Raw genomic sequence first — 19478 nt, 5'->3', positions numbered from 1 at the left:
GCATAATTGCCTGGTAGCAAGGCCGGCAATTGCCTCAAGCACGGGGGGGGGGGGTGCGCATGCCTTGGAGCAACTGAGCGGGAGGGCTGGGAGGACGCACGCACGCCAAGCATCCCCCCCCCATCCTCCTGCCTGTTGCCTCATAAACTGGAAAGGAGCGGAGGAAAAGTGATGTTTGTTTTGGGTGGGGGTAGGGATGGGATGGGATGGAATAATGACAGAAGAAAGCAAAGGGGAAGGGAAAGGAGAAAGCGGGAAGGACCTAGAGAAACGGCTGCACCTCAGGGTGTGCGCGTTGAATGAGCTACTGAAGACTCAAATCCTTCTTCCAGGCACAAGCCTGCTGGACGCGAGAGCACCCAAAGACCATTTCGTGGTGGGCTGCTGCTGCTCTCTCCCAGGATGCCCTCGCGTTGGGGGTGAGGGGAGGGGCTTGTGCCTGGAAGAAGGATTTGCGTCTTCAGCAGCTCATTCAAAGTACACACCCTGAAGTGCAGCTGTTTCTCTAGGTCCTTCCCGCTTTCTCCTTTCCCTTCCCCTTTGCTTTCTTCTGTCATTATTCCGTCCCATCCCTCCAAGAAAACTTGTGCAACCCTCATCTCGTTTGGTCCGGCTCTAAGTTGCCCCGTGCTGCTGCCACCGCCGCTAAGCACACAGGTGCGGGCCAGGCACGGCAGGTGGCCAGGGTGGTGCGGGGCAACTGATCAGTCTGGGTGTGCGCGTGCGCGTGTATGTGCGCATGGGGGCGGCAACAGCCCTGAAGCTGCCCCCAGCCTCAGGCACTGGAAACTCTGGCACCAGCCCTGCCTGGTAGTTGTACAGAGGGCTATGTTGCGCATGGCCAGTACTAACCCGTGGAAGAGTAAACTGTTTGGATATGAGAAGGCCTTGATTTTTAGCAGAGTCTTGTGACACCTTAAATAATAATTAAATTTGTTGCATCCGTTACCATTGGTATGAAATCTGCAAGTGATTTCTGAGAAAATTCTTGTGGGAGATTTGAAATATTTCTGCTGAAGTGGTGGTGTGGATATTTATTTACTTTATTAATTTCATTTATACTCCACTTTTCACTCAAATGGGCACCCAAAATGGCTTACGTTGTTCTCCTCTCCTCCATTTTATCCTTTTAACAATCCTGTGGCATAGGTTGGACTGAGAGTATGTGACTGGTTCAATTGCGCCCAGCAAGCTTCTGTGGCAGAGTGAGAATTCAGTCCTGGTTCTCCCACATTCTACTCTGACACTGTAACTACTATACCAGACTGTACACTTTGGGACTGCCTTCTTCCATTTGAAGTGCCAAGGCCTGCTGGAAGGGGCTCAGCCTAATGAGGGGTGGTGTTGAATGTCTGGGGAAGAGTCAATAGTGCCACCCTGTGGTTACTTCCATGTTCTTTAGCTTTTCATTGAACTTGGATCTAACCTTTGATTCTAAATCCAAGATTGTATGGGTTGTTTTAAAAAGCATTGCCAAAATAAGTAAAAGCCCAAGTAAAGATGAGGGGCCGTTGTGGTGTAGTAGTTGGACTAAAAACAGGAAGACTTGGGTTTGTTTAGATATTTATGCCCCACTTGTCTCTTCAGTAGGGACTCAGATCATCTTATGACATCATTCTCCTTTCCACCTTAACAACCCTGTGAGATGAGTTTGGGGGAGAGAGATAGTGTGTGACTGGCCCATTGTCACCCAGTGTGTTTCTGGAGCAGAGCTGGGATTTGAACCTCGGCTCTCAGATCCTAGTCTGACACTCCAACCACTACACCATGCTGGCTGTCGGACTCGGATCTGCCCCCGTCCTGCCATGGAAACTTGCTGGATGATCTTGGGCAAGTCCCGCATTAAGCTTAACCCATGTCACAGGGTAATTGTGAGGATAAAATGGAGGAAGGGAGAACAACCTAAGCCATTTTGGGTCCCCATTGGGGAGAAAAGCAGGGTATAAATGAAGTAAATAAAGTAATTATACATCCACACCACCACTTCAGCAGAAATGTTTCAAATCTCCTACAAGAAGCCTCCCGGTTGGAAATCACATGCAGATTTGAAACCAGCGGTGTTGGACTCAGCAGGGACTGGGAATAGTTTGCTTACCACCCAACATAGCACTTTTGTGTGTGTGTGTGTGTGTGTGTGTTTTGCCACTGAGAATCTTTTCATTCTGGCCTCTTCCATTGCTAGCGTTCCAGATCTGTTTGGTTCTCTTGCACTACTGATGAGCAGTAGTGCAAGATAATATTGGAAAGTGTTTCATTTGAGGAGGAGAGCTCTGGAATGAGAACAGAAGATGTTGTGGGAATAACAATCACGGGTTCAAGATGCAAAAGAGAGAAGGGAAATCTAAATGGAGATTTATCAAGTTGAGATGTGGCTCAGGGTTGGAGCATCCACTTTGAATGCCAAAGGTCCCAGGTTCAATCCCTAGCATCGCCAATGAAAGGGATCAAGGTAGCAGGCGATGTAAAAGACCTCCAGCTGATACCCTGGAGACCCTCTGCCAGTCTGAGTAGCAATAGTGTGCTTGATAGACCAGTGGTCCAAATCAGTATAAGACAGCTCTGTTCATACCCCTGGCCTTCTCTTCTTCCCCTTTTTTATTTAGACGGTTCTCTCATATCTTCCTCAGAGGCCCTTGGATTGCTGCCTGGCCGGTCCTTGGCTTTCCTTGCTTTGCTTTGTTGAGATCTTTTGCATTCCATTCACCTCTCTAGGATCAGAGTGAACAGAGCTTGCTTATTCCAAGCTCTGAGAACTAGTTCATTTAACCCAATCTGACTGGCCGTGATCCTCCATGATCTCAAGCACAAAAGGATGTTTTCCAGCACGTGCATTGAACCCAGAACCTTTGGCTTGCAAAGCCTTTGAGCCACAGCCCATGCCTGAGTGGAGAGCAATTCAGCTAGGGACAAACCTGTGCTAGCCTTTCTGTGATGAGCCAGTCACAGCCATAGGCTTTTTCACTGCCACAGAATCCCTTGGTGCACTGTACAGAATGAAAATTAGGAATTGGTTTGTGACATTTTCTTACTGTGGTTAAGATGCACTCTTTGTTTTGCAGCCACTCCAGAGCATCCTGATCCAGAATTGGTAAGTTAGTATTGTGTGGACTTTGGGGAGAGAACCATAATTTTCGAGGAAGACAAAACATTTTGCATAAGATAGTGCCCATCAGTTAATCTGTTTTTCATCAGAGATATGTTCAGATTGTCCATATATTTACCAATGAACAATTCATGTTTTGCCATGCACTCTCAAAATATGTTTATGGCATCCTTTCCGTGGTGTTCTATCCACCAACAGAAAAAGAAAGCTGTTGAGCTTGGATAATAAAAAGGGTGGACAATATAAGCCTGAAACTTTAAATTGGGGGAGGTGTGGAATGCTAGAGTGTTGGTCTATGACCTGGGAGATTCAGGTTAAAATTTCCACTCTGACAAAAAGACTTGTTGTATGACCTCATGCCAGTCTCTCAGCCTAACCTACCTCATAGGGTGGTTGTGAGGATAAAAATGGGGAAGGGGAAACTGTTTTGCAGCCCTGAGCTCATTGGAGAAAAGTTGGGAGAAAAATGTTCTGGATAGAAGGCTTGAGAAGTGTTCCTACGGAAAAAACAGTATCTTGCTTCCGGCTTCTCTTACTGATATTTAATTGCTTCTGGAGAGATGCTAAAAAGGAAGATAAAATTCTGAAATCTAGCACAAGCTATAAACAGTCTATGGGTGCATTTTGTAGTTCTGTTTACTTTTTTACGCTTCTTCCTCCTGCCCTCTGTGTTAACATTCTCTTTTTAGGTCTCCCTGAAAAAATGTCCAGTGTACAATGAAGTCTTTCCATGTGACATTGGAGAGCAGTACTCGGACCATGTGCAAAGCAACCTTCTCAGCTGCCCATACTGTGAGGAGACCTTTGACAGATCCAGCAAGCAAGTGTATGATGACCACATCTACTGCCATGGCTTGGACCTCAACTGCAGCCTGCCGACACAATAATCTGAAAGGAATAGTGCCTTGTTCTGTTCTGTATAATCTGGCAGAGACTGGGAGTGAAAAATTTCTGTAGGATACGCTGCTGTTGAAACATGCCATGCTGGGCAGTGGGAGGGGTGTGTGTGAAACCTGCTATAGGCATTACAGCATTGTAGCTTCCTTCCTTACATTTTGTGACATATTAATTAAATGAGCACAGTGCTTTTGCTGCAGAAAAGGATAGGTTGACTTAAGTACATCCTTCTACTGCATAAATAGTGCTATAGGTTACTTTCAAAGGGAGGAGCTGTTTTCTTCCACTGTGCCTTTCGCTATGGATGGTGATTTGCTTCCTTGCCATCTTTAAATGGCAGAAATCTCTCTAGCATAAGAGGGTTTTAGGATTTGAGTCCAGCTGTACCTGAGAGATCAACAAGATTTTCAGGGAGTAAGCTTCCGAGAGTCAAAGCTCCCGTCTTCAGGCATGAGTCTGAAGAAGGGTGCTCTGACTCTCAGAAGCTTACACCCTGAGAATCTTGTTGGTTTCTAAGGTGCTGCTGGACTCTAATCCTGCTGTTCTACTGCTGACCAACACAGCTACCCATCTAAAATGATAAGAGCACTTGTAATATAGTTCTTATCTCGCTGAAGATATAGAAACTCTTCCTTTTCTTGTTTCCTTGCCCCTTAGTGTAACCTGGTACAATCATGAAACAGTGCAGCTGTACCAGCCTTCATCTTCCTGCAGTTTGTATGAGAGAGGCAGAGCTCTAACGCATATAAATATGGACCTTCCACTGTAATGGCTAAGGTTGGATTAGGGTCTGGGAGGCCCAGGTTCAAATCCCCACTTTGCCGTGGATGCTTGTTGGGTGCCCTTGGATTAGTCACTCTTTTTCAGTGTAACCTACCTCACAGGGTTATTGTGAAGATAAAATAGTAGAAGAGGGGAGAATGATGTAGTAAGCCACTTTGGGTCTCACTTGGGGAGTAAGGTGGGCTGAAAAAATAGTGGTAAGGCTGCTAGTAGTTGAGAGCAGAAAAAGGGAGCACAAGGTTGTGTGTCTGGAATCACTCTTGTTTTCACAGCAGTATGGCGGTTAAATCTAACTAGATGTATTTCATATTACAAAAAATACCCCTTGTAGATGCTGCAGCCCTTATCACTAAATAGTTTTCTGGAAAGGCCATCTTGAGAAGGGAGCAAGGGGCGCCTGGTGCACCAGCACTTTATTTCCCATTACCTAAAGTGGTCTCCCGGCAAGTTCAGTTTCCACAAGCAGCATTTTTTTGTACAACTTTTGCTTCTATGTAAGGAAACGGGAAGGAGGACAGCTGGCAACTGTTGGGGGAGGACAAACTTGTCCCTAACAGTGACAAGCTGCTGTCACCCTAAAGGCACCATTCATCAGAAAGTTCTTCTGTGCATCCCCTTGCTTCACTGGATCAGAACAGTCAAAAACACCCCCTGTGCTCTGCTATGGCAGAAGACTTGTCTAGTGGTCTAAACAGTGGTGCTAGGGGTGGGGGGGGGTGGGGGGGAGGACAGGTGGAGGGCAAAGGATGATTGGCAGAGGGGAAGGGCTATGTTTTGCAAAATAGATCGTTTTTGTAAAGGGTTAAGTTCTGTCTAATGTGTTTGGGATGATTCACACACCCCCTTTCATCATAACTGATTTGAATACATCTTGGGAGCAGTTACTCCCGGGCAAGTGTTCTTAACAGTGCAATCTGTCCTAGAAGTTGGTCTGATTGATGTCACTGTGATTTATTTCCAAGGAATTGTGCTTAGGTTTACAGCCTAAGCTGTAATTGTGCTTAGGTTTACAGCCTTTTCCAAGACATTGGCTCTATCGATGGCTTTAAACTTGCCAAACTAGTATGTATCTGCCCTTCCCCAGTGTAAAAAGTAGTGTAAGAGCCATCAGTAAAGCATTACTGGCTGGAATTGAACCCACATCAGCTTCCTAAAAGAGCACATGAGAGCTAGCTGCTTGTCCTGTATTCAATGACATCCTCCTGCCAGTTTGTCTGTCATCTATAGTTTTCCAGATGGAAGCCTCTCGTCTGTACAGCCCATGGAAAGTGAGGCTCTCAAAACCCCTTTCTTAGAAATGGCCTCTTTATTGTATCCCTTGCCACTAAATACTGATATGACTCAGGAATCAAAGTGAATTACTGAATGCACAGAATTAATCTTTCATCAGAAACCTGTGTGCCTGCATTTGTTGCTTTGGGCCTGCAGGGCTTGGTCCAAACATCTTTTTCTTTTTTTTAATCCACATTCAGAACTGAACAAGTGCCTAGAATTCTTGCACTGCTTCTTATAAAAGTTTGTTTTTAAAACACTTTGATGCTGACAGCACGTTCTCTATGCAAGACCAAAAGTTGTAAGCGTGGTTAACTTACCTGTAGGTATTATATGTGCATTAACTTTCCCATGAATACTTCTAGAAGAATCTTTTGAATATTCATAGGATCCTGTTTTCAAGTGTATTTGGTATTGCTTTTAAGAAGAGGGGCCTGAACGATGTGGTCTTCGAGGTCTAAAGTTGGGTCGGTTGACCTCTACAGTTAATTAAATAAACGGACTTCAGGTTTTCCTTATTTCAAACAATAACAGATTTTTTTGTTGTGGACTGTTTCTTTCATTGGAATGTTTTGTTTACTGCATTTAACTTTTAACACCCATTCCCCCATAAATACCACCAGGGCAGGTTAAATGGAATTCTAAAGCAAAATCAAGCAGCAGCAATGTAATGGGCACCATGGTGTCTGCCAAGTGTTTTCAGAAAGTGGGCTGGGCTAGCTGGAGCTTTTGCTTGCAGGGATTCTGATTGGCTGTTGGAAATACGATTGTGCGGATTCGAAAAAACATTGCTCCTGCAGCAGTTACTATCAGAGTTAGGCAGGACCTCACTCCCTGACATTCTGCGCTTGCTTCCACCTTTTGCGGCAGCCATTTTGTAGCTGTACCTACCACCATATGTCAGAATTCCAAAGATGATGCAGGCTCAAAAAGCTTTGGGATCCCCACAGTACAATTTTATGCAGTTATTCTATTTTGACACTGCTTCTGCACAGAACTCTTGTTTGATGGCCCTACCTCAGCTCCAGGGGTTTTAAATTGGACTTCTATACCCCTGCCTTCTAGACCCCCCTCCACACAACTCCACTGTATAGTTTCTCAAATGTGCCTTGGTATAATATTATTTCCCAATGCGATTTTTGGTGCTTTTAAATTGATTCCAGAAAGCGCTTTTGTGATATTCTGATTTTAAAAGACAAAAAGCCCACTGAAGGGGAAAATGGCAGCTGGGAAGGAAAGAAGCAAAAAACTCAACCCATGCAGAGGCTCCATTGCTGCTGCAGATGCTTTGCAAAACATGGAATTTCTCCCATGGGCAAGCTGCATAAGCCTATTGAAATTAGTGGCCATAGATTGGAGCAACTCTGAATAGGACTGCACTTCCGATCCCCAACTGGCTAGAAAATCAGAAACATGGCCCAAAGGCCTAGAAATCAAGGGCGCATCTTTTCCTAAGAATGTGCAAATGTGTAGCCCACCGTATTTCCTTTGGCAAGCCTGTCTGCAGGCTAAAGTGCAACAACAGAAAGGACAGGGCCTTTGGCAGAAGAAAAGCAAATAGGCCAGGAAGAAGCAGAGAGAAGTGACTGGATGAATGTAGCTGGCAGAAGCGTTCATAGAGGGAAGTATGGGAGTCTCAGGTTGCAAAGGGCTTTAAAGATAAGAACCACAACTTCAAACTGAGCTTGGAGACCAGCAGGTAGCCAACGAAGCTGTTGTAGCACAGAGGTAATGTGGGACAGGCTCCCTGCTCCCCATCCCAAATAGTCTGTTGTATTTAGAGTTAATTGAAGATTAATCTTTTAGGGCAGCCCCAGATATAGTTCTGTCATCCAAATGCAAGGTTACAAAAACATAATGGTAGCCAGGTTGGCTGAGCGGAGAAGCAGAAGTGTGCTACAGAACAGATTAAATTTCATAACTAATTGGGCGTGGGGGGTGGGGAGCATAATGGGTGCAAAAGTCTATCCTCCATATTCCTAGAAATGATACGAGTCAGGCTGGTGCAATGGTTGTGTCAGAGGAGCATCTGGGAGACCCAGGTTCACGTTCCCACTCTGCCACAGAAGTTTGCTGGGTGACCTTGTGCCACTCACCTACCTTACAGGCTAGTAGTTGCTAGGATAAAATAGAAGAGGGAAGGATCATGGAAGCTGTTTTGGGTCCCCATGGGAAGTAAAGTGGGGTCTAAATAAAATAAATACAGAACAATAGTAATGGGGCCATATTATAAAGAGACTGAGATGGAGCTGTCTGCCTTCAATCTTTTCGTCAATCTCCTCCACCCTCCCCAAAGGCTCTGCTGTTTGGACACCAGAAGAGTTGGACACACACATCCCTTCAAAAGTGTTCAGTATCAAAATTTATATACATTTTAAAGTGCTACCCAGATTATCAGCCTCATCTTTTGAAACATGCCAGGCCCAGAGCACAGCCTGCTTACTGAAAAACTACTCTAAATGTACAGTCTGTACATTCTTGAGAAAAAAGAAACACCAACAGTTGTGTAATAATATCTTGTATTGTTCTTTATTTGGGCAATAGGAAATGAGTCCGCCTCTTCAATAACTTTATTTATTTATGTCTGCCTTTCTCATTGAGATTCAAGGTGGATTACATAGAGTAAGTTAATACAACCAACAATCCAGTAGAGTAGGATTCCTCTTACAGCAACAGACAGTACAAACTATACACAGTAATAGTCTTTAATCCCTTACCCATGTATCTTTTTGAACCATTTTGTTACAGTACAGCACTGGTGCTTGTATAGAAAAGGGCTGAATCCACACGCACTCACCATCTGCTTATCTTGTGCAGTCATGGCAGTTGGCTTCATTCTGCTACCATGCTGTGCATCATCATATTCACCCTCCCAGTGTGCCTTCATGGCGCAATCAGTTCTCCACACGCCACTGAGTAAAGCGTTATAGTGGGCGGTTCCCTCCTCCGTCATCAGTGTTGATGGCACACGTCACTTCCCTTTTTTAAAAAAAAAAAGTTAATTTTGCGCTATACTGATATTCCGACTTTTAAGAAATGGCAAGATCCCCTCCCCCTCAACTTTGATTGGCCTATTTTTTGCTCGTCACAGACCACTTTCTAACAATTGGCTGGTTGTTACGGCGGCCAAATTTGAAAATAATATGTCACATTAAAACGTTCTCCGGAAACCCTGTTGCTCACAGTGGTGTTCTGCTTGTAGTAGTCGCCAACATGGATGCTCAGAGTGTGATATTTCTCATGATGGCTCAGATTGTGGTTGGCATGCTTCGCAGCACAGCCAATATGTTCCTAGCCTTTTCCCGTGCAAACCGCTGCTCACTAAAGTAGGTTTTGCGGTATACCGACCTTTCTTTATTGTGCAAATGTGCTATGGAAGCCCTTTTTTTAAAAAAAAAAAGGCCAGGCAAAAACAGATTTCCGCCATTATCACATGGTATGGAAAGGAGGTGCAATTGTGGTGCGGTGATGGCGGGGAACACGCAGAATGGGAAGCGCCGCGGTTGCGAAAAAGGCGCGGAAACAAAAAGGAAGTGAGGATTCGGTCAAGCCCTCTTAGATACTTCAGTTCTGCATAGTTTGTGGAAAGCATGAAAAGTGGGGGCCTTCCTGATCTCCTCAGACAGGCCTTTCCATAATGTGGGGACCACATGAAAGAACAATCAGTGGCATGAAAGCATATATCACTTACGTAAAGCCAAAATGGCCAATAGAAGACAGCTGTGAGCTTCTGGATTGGATCCAGGTAACTTTTCATTCCATCTTGCCCAATTCCCCTCCTTTCTACAGCCACATGGCTTTGGTCTATGCAAGTCCCATAATCCCCAACAAAGCCTTTCTAGTAGACAAAAAGAGCCCCCCTTCCTCTTGCACTAGCAGAAAAGCTGGTTGGATCCAACCCACTGATTCTTGTCATGGTTCTGGTTATTCCAGATCTAAAATTTAGGTTTTTTTTAACATAGTTCCTTGGCTGAGATGCCATCTGGAAGAAAACTTCAAGAACAATCCTAGATAGCTGGATACCCCATTCTAGGTCCAGATCTCCCTGACACATCTTCTCATATCTGTTGACAAGCAGAATAAAGTCCTTTCAGCTTTCTGCAACTTAAATGGCTTTGGCAAGAGACCTGGGGCCACATCAGGTCACTGGAAAGCAGGTACTTTTGTGCCCATCATACAAGACAGAGGTCCAGCTAGTATGTCTTTTTTTTTAAAAAAAAAACATTACGTACCACGGGCATTGTGATGCTTCCTGACCATTTCAGACAACTTAAGCATGGCCTCTGGGATTCCTTCCCCGCTCACAGCACAGCAGCCTTGCACATGCCATCGAAAGCCTTGCAACTTCCTCAGCCCCATCTCTTCTGCCACCTGCATGGGGGGCCAGGCTCCAGGCAAGTCTTGCTTGTTGGCGAGCAGCACCAAGGGCACTCCTTGAAGCAGGCTGGAATCCAGTAGGGCCTCCAATTCATACCGGGCCTCTGCAAAGCGACTGCTATCCACACTGTCCACCATGAACACCAGCCCGTCTGCGTTGGCATGGTAGTGACTCCACAGGGCCCTAATCCGGTCTTGACCACCTATGTCCCACATGGTGAAAGTGACGTTGTTGATGGGCTGGACGGTCTCCACGTTGAAGCCCACAGTGGGGATAGTCACTACGGTTTCATTCAGCTTCAACCGATAGAGGAGAGTGGTTTTGCCAGCAGCGTCCAAGCCCAAGAGGAGGATACGAGCCTGCATTCCATAGAAACTCTGCAAGGCATCTTGGATCCGGCTGAGTAAAAGCCCCATGGCGCGCTCTCTGTTCTGTGCTGTGCTGTAAAGCATGTGAAGTAATTGCTTCTGTTGTTCTAGACTCCAGGCTGTCCTTTTATAGGCTCACCTCAAGGGGGTGCAGCGAGGAAATTCCCTTGTCTTGTTGGCAGCAGACATGCTGGAAGTTTTGCTAGCTTGCTGTCTGATGCAGGAGGTTTTGACGTAGATATAAGGAAGTGTCCTACTCATGGGGTGTGTGTATTTGCTTTGTTTGTACACTGTTTCCTGGTTAACTGGGACGTTCTGGTCTTCCAAACATGGCCTTTTTGTGAGCTAACATTTGTGTGTTTTTCAGTTTCAACTCATTTTAAATATTTCACAGTAATTAGCAAACAGATATAAATTGTCTAATAGAATTGCCCTCCCCCCTTCAGATCCACAGGGAACATCTGAGGAATTCTATGTTCATATTGTTCTATTGGGTCCAAGGTAAGAGAGAATGGCTTATCACTATTCTGTAGGGTCGCCAGCTCCAAGTTAGGAAATTCCTGGAGATTTTGGGGGTGAAGTCTGGAGAAAGCAGGGTTTGGAGAGGGGAAGAACCTCAGCAAGGTATAATTCCATACAGTCTATCCTCCAAAGCAGCCATTTTCTCCAGGTGAACTGATCTCTGTGGCCTGGAGATCAGTTGTAATTCCGGGAAATCTCCAACTGCCACCTGGAGGTTGGTAACCCTACTGTTCTGCAAGCCTATCCACTGTTTTAGCTAAACTAAAAGGTGACAGCAGATGATCTAGAAACAGATCTCCTGCAATTTTGAGAGGCCTGAATAGCAGTCATGGATTAGGACCACAGTAAATGGGGTTTTAACCTTTTCCCTCTACACTCTTTTCCTCCATCCATTTACCTCCTGATTTTTCCACTCAAGGGAAAGCTTGCAGGGGTATATATGGTGCCTATATGTTTACTCCAATACTGCACACAACAGTTCCAGGAAGATTTGCATGTGTGATACTATCAGACTTGGCCCCTACAGGGAAGTGGGGGACAAGTTTGCTACAAAATGCAACTGCTCAGCCTTATTAGGGTTGTCAGCAGCCTGGAGGAAAAAAGTGTCCAGTCCCTTTAATACAAGCATAATGGGATATTATTTACCTTTATGCCATCAAAAGTTTCAGCTGCCCATTCCTACACATTAAGCTTCGAAGGGACAGAACACTTTTCCCCAGGCCTGTTGGCAACCCTAGGCCTTACAGCTTTAGCTCCTGGAAGACCAGATCAAGATGAGTAGTCGTGTTAGTCTGTCTGTGGCAGTAGAAAAGAGCAAGAGTCCAGTAGCACCTATAAGACTAAAAAAAATTGTGGTAGGGTTTGAGCTTTCATGAGTCACAGCTCAGTATCTGAAGAAGTGAGCCGTGACCCACGAAAGCTCATACCCTGCCACAAATTTTGTTAGTCTTATAGGTACTACTGGACTCTTACTCTTTTCTCCTGGAAGGCCAGTTTTGGATAGGAAAAAGGCATAGGAAAAAAGGGGTTAAATATATGTCCTAAAGCTGCTGTGGCCCTGACTTGAACAAGAGCCTGCGACAGCTTTTTATACATTTAAGATTAGCCTTCTGCCACCTGCTCTGGCTCTGTGTGTCCCACTTGCAATTGATTCTGAAGTACAACATCACTGATACAGGCCTCTCTTGCAAAGACAGGACACTGGAACAGATCAGTGATTTATCTGGATTTCAGTAAAGCTTTTGATAAGGTCCCCCATGACATTCTGATGGGCAAACTAGAAGACTGTGGACTGGACTATAGAACAGTTCGGTGGATAGGGAACTGGTTAGAGGACTGCACCCAAAGAGTGGTGGTCAACGGCGTTTCATCAGATTGGAGGGAAGTGTCCAGTGGAGTGCCGCAGGGCTTGGTTTTGGGCCCAGCAGTACTTTTCAATATTTTTATCAATGATCTGGATGAAGGAGTGGAAGGGCTACTCATTAAATTTGCTGATGATACCAAATTGGGAGGAGTAGCAAACACCCACGAAGATAGAATTAAAATTCAACAAGACCTGAATACTCTGGAGAAGTGGGCAGCTGCGAATAGGATGCAATTCAACAAAGACAAGTGCACAGTATTACATCTGGGCCACAAAAATGGGAAGCACAAATACTGGATGGGGGATACACTTCTGGCCAGTAGTATATGTGAAAGGGATCTTGGGGTAAGAGTGGACTGTAAACTAAATATGAGCAGTCAGTGTGATGCGGTGGCAAAAAAGGCCAATTCAATCTTGGGTTGTATCAAAGGGGCCATAGTGTTGAAATCGCAGGAGGTCATAGTCCCTCTCTATACTGCCTTGGTCAGGCTGCACCTGGAGTATTGTGTGCAGTTCTGGAGGCCTCACTTCAAAAAGGATGTGGACAAAATCAAGAGAGTGCAGAGGAGAGCGACAAGGATGATCAGGGGTCTGGAGACTGAGCCCTACGAGGAAAGGTTGAGGGCCTTGGGAATGTTTAGTTGGGAGAAGAGGAGATTGAGGGGGGACATGATTACTCTTTTTAAATATTTGAAAGGCTGTCATTTGGAGGAGGGCAAGGAGCTGTTCCAGTTGGCAGCAGAGGGTAGGACCTGAAGCAATGGGCTTAAATTACATGCACAAAGGTACCGGCTGGATATTAGGAAGAACTTTTTCACGGTCAGAGTAGTTCAAAAGTGGAATCAGCTGCCACTGGCAGTTTTCAAGAAGAGGCTGGATGAATATTTGTCAGAGATGCTTTAGGCTGATCCTGCACTGGGCAGGGGGTTGGATTAGATAGTCTGTAGGGCCCCTTCCAACTCTGATTCTATCAGCTAAGGAGTGTGTTTTTGACAATTCTGTTTCTTTAATCTGGAGTGTTATAGACTGCCTTAGTCCATGCCAGTGTAGACACAAACAGGGAGAAAGGAAGTTGTCGTCACAGCAGCTGTACACAGAGAAAGAACCTGACTTCTTAAACTGTGCTCCTGTTTACCTCTTTATCCTGATGCCTAGTAGTAGGACATGATGTGGAGGGGGCCATTGCTATTTAACCATTGCTATTTAACCATTGCTATTTAACAAGCCATTGCTATTTAACAATTAAAAATGCTTGACAGATTTATTGACAGTTTTCTCAGCTCCTCTGAAAGTTTAGCTCCATTTTTTAAAAATACCCTGGTTAAAAAAGGAAAAGAAAATGGTTTTGAACAAATACTTGAAACAACCTTATGCCTACTCAAACCATCAGCCAATTCAGCTTGGTGTTGTCTAGTCTCACAGGCAGTGGATCCCCAGCGTCTCAGAGAGAGAAGGGACCCCCCCCCCCCCTCTGCATTCCGATCCTTTCAACTGGAGATGCCAGGTTTGAATTTGATATCCTCTGCATGCAAATTGTGTGCTTTATAACTGAGCCCTTAACACAAGCTATCTTAATACAAATCTTGATATGGTCCTTATTGCCCATGTCCCATCTAGTGAAAGTGACATTGTTTGATAGGCTTGATTGTCTCCACTTTGAAGTCCAGGATGGGGATGGTTATTGTGGTTTCATTCAACTTCAGCCAATAAATAAAAGTTGTTTTGCCAGCAGCTTCTAAGCTCAGAAGGAGGATGCAAGCCTGTATTCCATAGAAACCCTGCAAGGCATCTCGGATCTGACTAAGTAAAAGATTCATGGCACACTCTCTGTTCCTGTGCAGACACAACTGCTGCATGGTACACAAAAGGATTACTTCACTTCTCAAAGCCTGTTGTTTCATTGGCTCTCCTCTAGGGGATGTGATGTGTTGTTTACAGACTTGCTGGAAGTTTTGACGGCTTGATGTCTGATGTAACCTAGAACCCAGAACTGCGCAACCTGAGTGTCTTCTCTTGCTGCTGACACCAATTTTTAATCCACATCTACTAATTTGGTTGGGTATAATTAGTGGCACTGTTGACTTCTGTGGCTGGGTAAACTTTTCAAAAATAATTTCAGATCCTATAAACCAGTGCTTCTTAACAGGGCATATGGCCTCTCAGGAGGCAATCTACAAACCTTGAGAAACATTCAGAAATGCAGGAAGAGGGAGCTTTTTGGCAGCTATTTTCCCCTGCTTGTGACAGCTTCTGAAAGCTGTTATGGGCTTGCCAACTCCAGCTTGGAAAATTCCTGGAGATTTGGTTGTGGTGCTTGGGAAGGGCATAAGTGGTGGAGTGATGCTATAGAGTCCATCTTCCAAAGCTACCAGTTCTTCCAGGGGAACTGATCTCTGAAGTCTGGAAATCAGTCGTAATTCCAGGAGAATTCCAGGCCCCATCTGGAGGCTGGTAACCCTATGCTGCTATCAGCAAGTATCTCTTATGTGGTATGCCTCTGAATACCAGAGATTCAGGAGAAATACAAGATAATGCTGGTTTTGAAGCATTTTTTTAAAAAAAATGTGGCATAAGAAGCTGGAAGAACAATCTTATCAGATTTTCCTCCTCATTGCAGCCAAGCCCCATATCCTTGATTCCCACCATAGCCTTTTGGGACATCAAAAGGGATTCTTCCTTTCTCTTGAGCCAGTGGCAAAGCTGGTAGGATCAAGCACAGAGACTGCAGTTGGTCTACAAATAGCTGGGGGTCATCAGCATATTGATAACACCCAACCCCGAAGCTCTGATCTTATTCAAAGGTCTAACATAAAAGTTAAACAACACTGATGAGAAAATCCACTGGTGTGGAACCTAGGCTTGCCAACTCCATCTTGGGAGATTTGAGGATGGAGCTTGGGGAGGTCATTCAGTAGGGTTGCCAACATCCAGGTGTGGCCTGAAGGTCTGCAATTACAACTCCAGGCTACAGAGCTTAGTTCCCCTGGTGAAAATGGCTGCTTTGAAGGGTGGACTCTATTATACTCTACTGAGTTCCCTCCCTGCCATCCCTAGGCTCCAGCCCCAAATCTCCAGCAATTTATGAACCCAGAGCTGGCAACCCTAGAGTTAGAGGAGTGAAGTTCAGCAGAGACATGATGTCATAGAGTCCACCCTCTGAAGCTGCCTTTTCCCCTAGGGGAAACAGGTCTCTGTAGTCTGGAGACCAGGTGTAATTCTGAGAGATCTCAAGGATCCATCTGGAGGTTGGCAACTATAGTGCAGCCCCACAAGCTAGATCCCATTCCAGACTCAGAATTGCCCACAGTGACTATCTGGGTTCACCCAAATAAAAAAAAAACCTCTGAACACCTTTACCAAGAAGCCCACTGTGGTCTCAAGGCATCTCAATAGTACTGTGTGGGGTACCTTGTCAAAGCCATCAGACAAGTCATGCAAAATCAACAAAGATGCATTCCCATTATCACTGTAAATGAAGACCCTGTCCACCAAAGCTACTTATACAATCTCCATCATGCACAGGGGTGGTGCCAGGGTTTCTGGCGCCCAAGGCTGCCCCTAACACATGTGCGCCCCGGACTGCGTGATGATGTCACTGCACTTGACATCATCATGCAGCAAGCCGGCCCCATTGGTGCAGCGGGCGGCTGGGATGGCACGCGGAGGCTGCCCGTGATCCCAGTCAGGCGCAGCAGGTGGCTGGAGAGGTGCACGTGCGTCCTCCCAGCCCTCCCGCTCCGTTGTTCTGCACACCGCCCCGGATGCCTGCTGCACCTGGCCCGCAGCTGCTGCGCCCAACCAGAGGTGTGTGTTGGTGGAGGCGGCAGCACGGGGTGGGAGGACTGGCAGGCTGCAGCAGCTGCAGGCCAGGCATGGCAGGCAGCCGGGGCGGTGCATGAGCGGCTTCCCATCCCTCCCACTCAGCTGCCAGTGCTGCCGCCGCCAGCTCCGCAGCGCATACCCCTGCCCCTGGCACCCCCTCCAGTGCCCCCTCCGGTGCCTCAGCACTCGAGGCTGGGGGCAGACCTGCCTCAATGGGCACACTGGCCCTGATCGTGCAACTGGGTCTAATGCCAGAATGAAACTGATCAAGGACAGATAATAATTTACTCATCAATAAGTGCTTCAATGCTCCTCTAATTTCCTCTGCCTTCGTTATTCCTGTGTTGCCTGCTGGTGTCAATTTAAAAAAAAATAAAATCATTACTACATATGCAATTACTTTTCCTTAGAAATATACATACATGTAACCCGGTAACACCTTTAGAATTACTAGGCAGTTCGCGTCTGTTCTGTCAACTAATGACATTTACTGGGACATTTATCACAGGCAATTGACTCACAACATGATATGCTGGTAGAGAAATTATCGAGTCACAAGGATTTCTTTTGATCCCCACACAATGTTGTCCTTTTTCAGTAAATGAAAGTTGTTTGTGGACAGGAGATTAATACGTAACTGCTAATTTTCATTTGCAATTAAAGCTCTGTATTTAGTATGCAAGCTGTTGGTTTGATGGTAACAGGGCGACAAAAGGCAAGAGAATGAAAAAGAACTGTCTTAATTATTGTAACTTAGCAGTTTGTTCACAGCAAATGTCTAGATGCTCTCTGAATAATTATGCTAGTGATCAGCACAATGCTAATTTACTGTGAAATAAAAATTCTAATAGAAAGAACTCCATAAAAAAAGCTCTTTTTAAATTGGGCCCTAAGGACTTAATAGATTATCTGTTCTGTACAACTGCAACCGTGTCAGAGAGCCTTTGTTTTCAATTATTCTACAGTATCATAGAACCGTAATAGTATTCTCAGTATCTCAGATACAGTAGCTTAAACTGTGGTGAGAAGTAGAATGTATTTGCTGTACAGGGAAAATTTGGGAGCGATATCTATTTTGTAGAGCTCTACTGTATTCGTTGGCTCTAAAACTAAGAAAAAAACTGTTAACAAATTCTAGAATGTATGTGTCTTACACAACACAACAAATTCTAGAATGTGTCTTACACAACACAATTATTTTGGAAAGCCAGGTTGGGATACCAGCAAAAAAGCTAGCTCTTTGTTTGTGGTCAATTTTTGTTCTGTGTCCAAAAACAGCATCCCAAGACCGGGATAATTCCTAGGTCTGGGCGATTAGCAAAACAGGAGCCCTCTCGTCTATTACAAGTTGTCAAAGGATTGTAATAGGAGTCCTGTGAGCCCTGTAAATCTGTGCAATTCTGCCTGCATGTCCGTTCCTCATTTCCATCATACAATCACTCCTGTGGGACAAGTCTGCAGCATGAATCAGGAAGCATAGACTGGTAGGAGGGGGAGAGGGGGAGACACTGAGATAGGGCTAGGGATTCAGAACATTTGGCAAAGGGGAAGCGGCTGTTGGGTGGCCTGTTAGAGTCACCTGAAAGCTTTCACATTGCAGTGGGGGAGGGGTATTTCATAGCAGGGAATGGATAGCTAGCATTGCCAGGAAAGCTGCGGAAGATACTGGCAGATGTAACAAAATTTGCACAGTCATTCCCTGCACTATTGTAAATTTTGAGAAACCAGACAGCTTCTTATATCACAGCTGTATGGATCACAGTTGCTGTGTTTCCCCCCACGTTGCTTCCTCCTACATATAGACATGATGTTTTTCAAGATGTCCTTTTAAAGGCCAAATAGGACCGGGGGTGGTAGAAATATAATGGCCAAAGATCTAGTTTAGGTATGCCCACAAGCCTGGACCTGTGTCATCTGGAATTGTTTACCATTTCTCTTTAGAATGGCAGCTTCCAAGCCACATCACAAACATCCCAAAATCGTATCACAAACTTCTTTTAAGCCACTTCTGTTTACTTTCATAAGAAGTTTGCCATGAGGCAAGAGGACGTTCTGCTATTTGAGAAAATGCAGACCCCAAATCTTTGGGTAATATGGTATGGCCTGCAGCCCAATCAGAACCTAGATGGCAGTCTGGGGTTGCTCTACAGAAGAAGGCAATAGAAAACCATCTCTCTGTCCTGCTTGCCTTGAAAGCCCCTTACTGGGGGTCGCCATAGGTCAGCTGCAACTTGATTGCATGCATGCATGTGGTGGTGGGGAGTGCCCTCAAGTCATAGCTGATTTATGGTGACCCGTGGCAGAGTTTTCATGGCAAGAGACTAACAGATTGCCATTGCCTGCCTCTGCAACCCTGGTCTTTGTTGGAGGTCTCTCACCCAATTACTAACCAAGGCCAACCCTGCTTAGCTTCTGAGATATGATGGGATCAGGCTCACCTAGACTATCTAGGTTAGGGCACATATGTACACAAACATGCAAAAAATCCCAGAACATTGGCCTGGATCCTATGGTCCCATTCCATCAGTGCAGCAGAAGTTCCTCCAATACAATGGCTTTACTATCTGCAGAGGAGAGGTCAATTTTTGCAGATTCCCGTCTCCTGTAACAAATGTTTGCCCCACATAGTGTGCTGCCCCAATCCCCCACTCCACCCATCCAAAGGAAAACAATTTTGAGGAGCAAAGAAGTCTGCAGGAAGGCAGGGAAAGGGGGTACTCTAGCCTGGCACATTCTCAGCTATCACTAAATGCATCATCAAAGAAGTCACAGGCCAAGAAGAACCAACCCACTGTTTTCAGTATGACAGGAATCTACTTTGTTGCTATCCAATTATTTCATAACAAGAACTCTGGCACAAGTAACTGCTAATATAACAGAGCTTTTAATTCAAACAGCACAGAATTCTAATCTGATTACATGTTTTGCTGTTTCAGAGAAAATGTACTTACCTTGGGAGAAAGGTGTAGA

At 45.3% G+C, this 19478-nt stretch overlaps 2 protein-coding genes across 2 annotated transcripts in view; one reads left to right on the top strand and one right to left on the bottom strand.

Annotated features, from left to right (window-relative positions):
* CALCOCO2 (calcium binding and coiled-coil domain 2) overlaps positions 1 to 4431 on the top strand; it is a 45700-nt gene extending 41269 nt beyond the window's left edge. The window contains exons 12-13 of the mRNA XM_054995634.1: positions 3060 to 3088; positions 3793 to 4431. Coding sequence (XP_054851609.1) covers positions 3060 to 3088; positions 3793 to 3990 — 227 coding nt within the window. The 3' untranslated portion in view covers positions 3991 to 4431. The remainder of the gene's footprint in view (positions 1 to 3059; positions 3089 to 3792) is intronic.
* Positions 4432 to 8746: 4315 nt separating this feature from the next.
* Positions 8747 to 10853, bottom strand: LOC129340059 (ADP-ribosylation factor 6-like). Its single transcript, XM_054994613.1, has 2 exons — positions 10288 to 10853; positions 8747 to 9034 (listed from the first exon to the last, which is right to left on the bottom strand). Exons 1-2 carry the CDS (start codon positions 10847 to 10849, stop codon positions 9027 to 9029), a joined length of 570 nt encoding a protein of 189 aa, XP_054850588.1. The 5' UTR covers positions 10850 to 10853; the 3' UTR covers positions 8747 to 9026.
* Between the last annotated feature and the right edge of the window lie 8625 nt (positions 10854 to 19478).

Source organism: Eublepharis macularius, chromosome 12 (assembly GCF_028583425.1).
Source record: "Eublepharis macularius isolate TG4126 chromosome 12, MPM_Emac_v1.0, whole genome shotgun sequence".
Taxonomy (NCBI): Eukaryota; Metazoa; Chordata; class Lepidosauria; order Squamata; family Eublepharidae; genus Eublepharis; species Eublepharis macularius.
The sequence above is the reverse complement of the archived record's forward strand: the minus strand, read 5'-3'. Positions and strand labels throughout refer to the sequence as shown.